The 7,079-nt window shown below is 38.7% G+C and overlaps 1 protein-coding gene across 1 annotated transcript; it reads right to left on the reverse strand.

The window, feature by feature from the left end:
- Positions 1-2,343: 2,343 nt before the first annotated feature.
- On the reverse strand, positions 2,344-6,359 carry LOC122650079 (probable arabinosyltransferase ARAD1). The gene is made up of 2 exons (XM_043843379.1): positions 5,408-6,359; positions 2,344-2,978 (listed from the first exon to the last, which is right to left on the reverse strand). The coding sequence occupies exons 1-2, from the start codon at positions 6,335-6,337 to the stop codon at positions 2,430-2,432; spliced, it is 1,479 nt and encodes a 492-aa protein (XP_043699314.1). The 5' UTR covers positions 6,338-6,359; the 3' UTR covers positions 2,344-2,429.
- Positions 6,360-7,079: the final 720 nt, after the last annotated feature.

A 7,079-nucleotide genomic window follows, 5' to 3' on the forward strand; every position in this document is an offset into this window, starting at 1 on the left:
CAGAGCTGGATACAATTTGAGATTTCATGACGTAGAAATCTTCTGCACTTCTAGTCCAGTTCATGAGAGGTTCGGTAGTAGGATGAATCAATACTTGTGGTGTGGGGCCCTTTTCATCGTAGGTAGAAACCATCGCCACTTCAAACAGACCACTTACATTCAAATCTTTTTAGTTGTCTATAATCCCATTTTCTTGAGTTCATAAGCAATCCAATCAAAGTCATTCTGGAAGAAGATTTCAAATCTTGGCTGCATGTTTCCACTAGTGCTATCAAAGCATGGTTCAACATTTCCATAGTATAGGAAGTCTTCTCTTTCTTTGACAAAATATCCATTCAGGGTCTTGTGGTAAGGAGCTATCCATCGTTTGGTCTTTTTCATCTTCTAAGTGAATGTAGATGCTTTCCTGTTCTCTTGACCTCTCTTACGATTGGTTTCACCTCTCCCTATAGGTCTTTTCTTCTTTTTGAATGAGACATTCCCCAATCCATGACGGTTGGCATTAATTGGTAAGTCCAGGAATTTAGGGATACTCTGCTGATTTTTTCCCAATCTGAGTCCTAGAAAATGTTGCATCTTGCGCATCATTCTAAAGGTTGCCTTACTCCAAGCCAATGATGGGATGGTCTATTATTCCTCGGAGAGAGTCGCACAGACATTCCCAGTTTAAAAGGTGCTCATACAAGTACTTCAGTGTTGCACGCGCATGGTGTACCTTTGTACTAGATGCCTCTTTATTGAATGAAATATCACCAAACTATGCATCGTCATCATGGTCCTGCTACCATATCAAGTAGGAGTTCCGAGACTCTGTACTCAAACTCCAATCCGAGTGATAATGTGAAGGCTGCAAGATCCTGACAAAGATCCTCAGATCCAATGGATCTAAACGCATATATTTTTTAAAGACAAGATTTAACGGCCAAAATTAAAACTGCTATCCTATGACGATGGCGAATAGCATGCCATGGCCTAGTGACGCTCCCAAATGTCATCAAACTTTGTTATAATGGTCAAAATGCCCTCGGATTATAGGTTTTCATTGAAATTGCAATATCTCACTCGTTTTAGCTCCGTTTTGTGAGCTGCGAAGTGTTGTACGCTCACAAAAACGAGAGGAACATATATGTGAAGGGAAAAATGAAGAAAAATATATAGATAACATGGATTTCATAGATAAATTGTTCAATGGTGATTTTCTCGATTTGTGTACAAATGGAGGAGCGTGCAATGTACTGATTTGCCTCCAGAGATGCTGTTGAGTGTGGGAATACCCAGGGAGAGAGGTGTTTCAGATCTGAGAAACCCTAGTTCAAGGTTTTGAAGGATTTGTTTTTTGAGACGACTATCTTAATGAAGCGTATATAGTTTGATTCCTACGCATTAGGGGAGATAGTCAGTTGTCAATAGGATTACACAGGTTGAGGTAATTTGCATTTTCAAGTCCCTATTTTTATTGTTCTAATGTTTGGTTAGTGTTGATAAACCTAGACCATGAATGTAATTGGGGGATTTGATTTCTATTGATCTTTTATTGTAAACCTAGCAAGTTGGGCTTGTCTAGGGTTTGGGATTATAGTCCTTGCCTTTGTTGTGTCAAGGATTGAAGCAGGACTATGTTTCTGAGTCGTTGCGACTAGAATACACCAAACGGGATTGTTGTCCTTGCATTTGGGTAGGCAAGTGTTGAAGCAGCATGTGGTGTTCCTGAGCTGTGGCTTGCAATTAAAAATCACTAGTGTGAGTAAACTCTAAGGTCATTTGAACCATGGATGTAGGCACATCGTCAAATCATGTTATATCCTGTGTTCTTGTTGTTGCATTATTATTGTTTGAATATTGGAGTGCAATGGTGATGACAGGATGGGTGTGTACTATCTAGGAAATCAGGCCACTTTGTGGTGACGAGGTGGAAGTGCATACGGCAATATGTTGGGAATATTTTTGACAAGAAATTTTGTGACCCTGATTTACCCCCTCTCAGTGTCAACCTGGGAATATCAGATAAAGTACCTCATTTTATTAGGACTTGTTGGAAACAACCTCTCCTGTGAAGTAGTGGGTAAGGCTGTGTACATTTGCCCGTCCCAGACCCTGCAGTAGGAGGAGCCTTTGGCACTAAGATGCTCTTTTTTGTTGGGTCCAATGATCCAACCTGCACCTACTCCATTTATCTTCTAGGCTGGCAAAGAAGAAGCATGGTCACTCGGTCGGAATTTTGAACTTTAAGAAAAAAGAACAAGGCCAACAATAACGGACCACAAGCAGAAATCAAAATGTCACAAAATGGGGCTCAAAATTTGCAGTTAGAATCAGATTCCTATAGCAGTGAACTTACATATTTTATCTGACTTGTAACAACTATTCAATAAAACAATGGGACGGATGGAGTGAGGAAACTTCTACACCTATTGGAATTAATTCACATCTCACCAAAATTTCCTTGGAACAGCTACTGGATCCCTTTTCCTCCTGCCTGTATTCTGAGAGAATCGTTTTGACTTGTGTAGCTCTAATCGGACTGAAGGCACCTTACGCGCAACTGCCTGCCAGATCATTTGTACAGCATCATCCTCATGAGAAGGATAATGGAACTCAAAGAACTTTTCAACCTCTTTCAGCCTCTTCCACATCCGGGTCCATTCTTCCTTCTTGATACTCCTGATCAACTTGATGAGAAAATTCTCTTTGACAGCATCTGATGTGCGTACAAAGATGCAGAACTCAGAGTAGTCAAGGACATCCTCATAAGGGAGCTCGATTTCATCACTGATAATGACAGGGACACAGTGACTAGCAATGGCATCAAATAGACGATTGGATGATGGGGTATCACCAGCAATATTGAGACAGAACTTTGATGAGTGCATCCCTTGGCTAGCTTTATTGATCCCACCCTTGTTAACGCTCCCAAATGAGAAGTGCACGTCTTTTTCATCCTTCAAAAGATAAAACAGTTCTTGTCGAATGTATCCACCCTGAAGATGAGAAAGTAAATAAAATAAGCTTAGAATAGATATAGGAGCAGGAACAATCCATAGCACTGGCTACATTTTAAGCTTAGTCTGAAAATGGGATACCACAGAGCAAAGCACAAATGCAAAAGATAAAGACCTTCCTTTGACAAGTCTAGATAGGCAAACTAACAAGCAAATAATCACCCTGTATACCATCAGGATACCATGAAAACAATCTAAAACAGATATCTTATATATATATATATGAACCACCATAACAGGTTTGCAGATCTAGGATTAGCCAATTTTGTTCTTTGGTCTAGGGCAGGACCCAGTTGAATAATGATGCCTCAGGTGTGCATTTGCATGTGTACCAGTTGCTGCTCTTGAGTAAACAACAACCCCCCCTCCCAAAAAAAAAAAAAAAAAAAAAAATGGTTCTCTGTAGATTTTCAAAATAATTGGAAAACAATTCACAGAAAACAATTGAAAAGTTAGAAGAACAGGAGAAATAAAAGCATGAGAAAGGTAAAAGGTTTGGATACTAGGGAAGCTTAAAGTCCTGTTTGCATAATATAGTCATAGAATTTGAAGTATAATTATGAAAGGAAAACGTTTACAGCCAGTGAAGACCTAGAAAAGACTAAGCAGAATTTCAGAATCACTGGAGAAATCATAGATGGTATCTGGGTGATGGTACCAACATGCTGGAAGAAACTGGGTTGGACTAGGAATAGCCCATCCTTAAATCTTTCACTAATGATGCACTGATTGACTGCTCAGATAGAAAGGTTAGAATTTATCCTAGACAATGAAACAGAGATGGAGCCTCCACTTCATGTATTGTAGTGAGGGATTTGATGTGTTAGGTACTACTCACTTTTATTTACAATGCACTAACTATGCATTAGACCTAACATACAGATTCGATATCTCCCCTTACATATTAAACTAGAATACATGCCAGCTCATTGTTTGAAATTCATATATCCCCTATCAATTTCTGGACAGTGATCTTCAGCACAGTTGCAGGAGTGCTTTATTGGAGATGGAACACCTAACTATGCATTTTCTCAGACCATGAACTATGAGAATTGAGAAAACACCTTCCATTACAGACCAACAGATAGTTCACACACTCAATCCCACTACACTATTCCTAGAAATAAAAAGACGCAATGAGTAGAATTTCTCTGACTCTCATTGTTCATTTTGTGACACTTACAGCGAATTTTAAGTAAACATCAATGCCGAGCACCAGCACCCTCAGAAAAAAAAAATGCAACATTAATTTCAAAATGTAGGATAATGAATGCTTTATATTCTGTAGAGACTAGCAACCGTGCTGGTAAATTCAATATGGTTAGGTTATGCCACCAACATGCAGTATTAGAAAGAGAACTTAGGGAGTCTTAGGGAAGAGAATTAGGAAGAGTCAGTAATACATAACCAAATATAGGGTCCAACTTCATATATGTTTAGCACATTTCAAACTTAATTTTGGATTGGGGTTCTGCTTCTCCTAAAGTCAGAACCTCTTTTATACCCATTGAGTTCCAACCAAGCTACCAGTCATAATAGGACTGTCAGTAGGTAATAAGACATGGACATGTTATCCGGAGGTAGGTTAAGTTGACTCCAGGTAAATAGAGTTTCTGTGGTACTCACGATTGACGTATATAGAGTTTCACCCAAATAGAAACTCTATATATGGTTTTAGCAATTGATTTGGTTTAGGATTTTTTTTCCTATTATCACATTAGAATCCGGTTATTATTCTCCTAGGGTCCAATACCCTCATCTCATGTATAAATATATCTTCATAATGAATGAATACATAACTGAGAATTCTCAGCTCTAATACTCACTGACAGACCCTGGACATATCTGATGCAGGGCTAAGGTCGCCTGGTAAAACCTAACCAGATAAAAAAGCTTTTAACCTCCTGCCTTGCATTGCAGGAGACTAATGAGTTGACCTAACTCAATCCACAGTTTACACCTCTCTGCACACATATGAACATCAATCTAGATGGCAAGCTTGCCTTCGAAACAGTGAAGTTGATGCCCATCTGGGATACAAAAAAAAAATGATGATAACACTATATCAAGTTGCAATGCTGAACCTATGATAATATTTTAGATTACTCCTTGGAGTCCATTGTTTTCATATGGAAAAAGCTTTAGCTTTACAGCAGTTGATGTAAAGTTTACAAGAAGACCATGTTTCTTCTTAATTCATAAGAACCACAAATAAGAACAAACAATGTAATTAAGAGCTGAGAAAAATATGACAAAACTTTTGTGAACAATCGTAAATGAATAAACTCCAAAATTAGCATAAAAAGAAAATGCAAAATAAAATAAAAAAAGAGGAAGAACCATAGGTGTACAGTAAGCAGATAACTGGGTATAAGATAGGATGCTCTACAGAGAGAGAAGGTAAATACATCTTTCCTGTATATGGCTCCTTGGAAATACAGCAAAGTCGGACGATCATCAAAACCAGATGAGTCATTGACAAAGGTTCTGATAATATGTTTGTAAGGTGCAATCACATCTTTTTGAACATTAGCTATGTTTGGAGGGTATCTCCCAAAATCTGCAAGTATGAACATAGCAGGCCACAGCTTCATCCTTGCATCTAACATGCTATTTGGATGATGGGCCATGATTATATGGTCATGTCCCCCTGATCTCTTCCACTCCTCTTGAGCTGTTAACAACTTCACCAGCTTCTCTTGTAACAAGTAGTTCGTATTCTTCTTTTCATGTGGCTGAGGTCTGGAATATCTGTTATAGCTCAAGGAGGAAAAGAATGGGACAAATATAACATCTGCCTCTCTTGAGTTGTGCACTCTCACAGCACTATGGGCACCAGTTGAGTCAGGAAATGTTGATGAGAGTAGATCTAAAGTCAACCAATATTCTATGCTGTGTTGCAAGTTCAAACCTCCTGGATAATCAGGTATTTTGGTTTTAAGATCTGGCCACACACTATCCCCTTCCGATTTCCAATCCAAGAGCCCAAAGTGGAATTCAGGTGGTAAATCATACATGAAAACCTTGACTATCTTACTTGGATTGCATTTCATCAATTTTTTATCTTGATGTGCTTCCGCCGTGTAATTCACAGAAACTGACATGTTGGGTTCTGAAGGTTGGATGTTATTCTGATTTTGGGGTTTTGTATTTCCATTGTCAATCACTGCAAAGAGATTGGAATTGGGTAAGATGCTATGGTCAATGAAGTGAGGACGGCTAGTGGAATGCAAGACAGAGAACCAGGAGAAGATGAAGAGGAAAGAGGCAATTGCGAACACAAAAAACAGAGATGATCGACAAGTAATGCCACGGAAGTGAGGATTCCTCTCTGCCATTGCAATACTATTACAGGGGATTCACAAATTGGTTGTTAACTGTTTGCAGAAGGCACAACTGGAGAGGAAACAAAACTCATTTACCACGTGATGTGGATGATTAGTTTCAAAACAGAAATCAGACCTGTTACTGTTTTCCTTTTCAGAGAATAAAAAGTAGTCCATGAACAGAAAAGAGAGAGAAACGAAGTTTGAATGAAACACAGAGAAGGTTCTATGCTTTTCCCTGTAAAAGATCAAATAGCCGTCACTGAACCCCGTTCATCCTGCATCCCATTTACTCAAAACCTCCATAAATCAACCATTCCTCTGGCCATAAAAGAAGCACAGACAACGAGAGAAACAATAAGTATATACTAATATTCAAAAAACTACTCCAAAACATCACAGTGATTCATGGCTCTAAAAAGTCACTGATATCCATTGCCAAAAGAGCTTTTTAAAATCATTTCCATGCATCCAAGAAAAGGAATGAATTCAAAATGGCTGAAGAAACCATCAACCGCCACAATTTCCCGGTATGAACAACGACATTCACCTCTATGTTTCAATAAATAAAGTATAAATATATCCAGCAGCAAAGCAAAGATTCACCACAAGGAACTCCACAAATCCAATCTCACCAACCCATCAAAGGCAAAGTTAGTTAATGTAAGAAAGAACATGAAAAACAAGACGAAAATCAAGAACAAACAGTTGTGACGGCAGCTGGGTTTTGATTGATGGTTAACTAGTGAAAGGA

The sequence above is a fragment of the Telopea speciosissima genome, chromosome 2, assembly GCF_018873765.1.
Source record: "Telopea speciosissima isolate NSW1024214 ecotype Mountain lineage chromosome 2, Tspe_v1, whole genome shotgun sequence".
Lineage (NCBI taxonomy): Eukaryota > Viridiplantae > Streptophyta > Magnoliopsida > Proteales > Proteaceae > Telopea > Telopea speciosissima.

What these genes read in the sequence shown, in the direction of transcription:
- LOC122650079 (XM_043843379.1), bottom strand. Translation starts at nt 6,337, where the DNA reads ATGGCAGAGAGGAATCCTCACTTCCGTGGCATTACTTGTCGATCATCT. An exon ending in GAGCCATATACAGGAAAGAT is followed by an intron (nt 2,979 to 5,407) that starts GTATTTACCTTC and finishes TCTCATCTTCAG; the next exon opens with GGTGGATACATTCGACAAGA.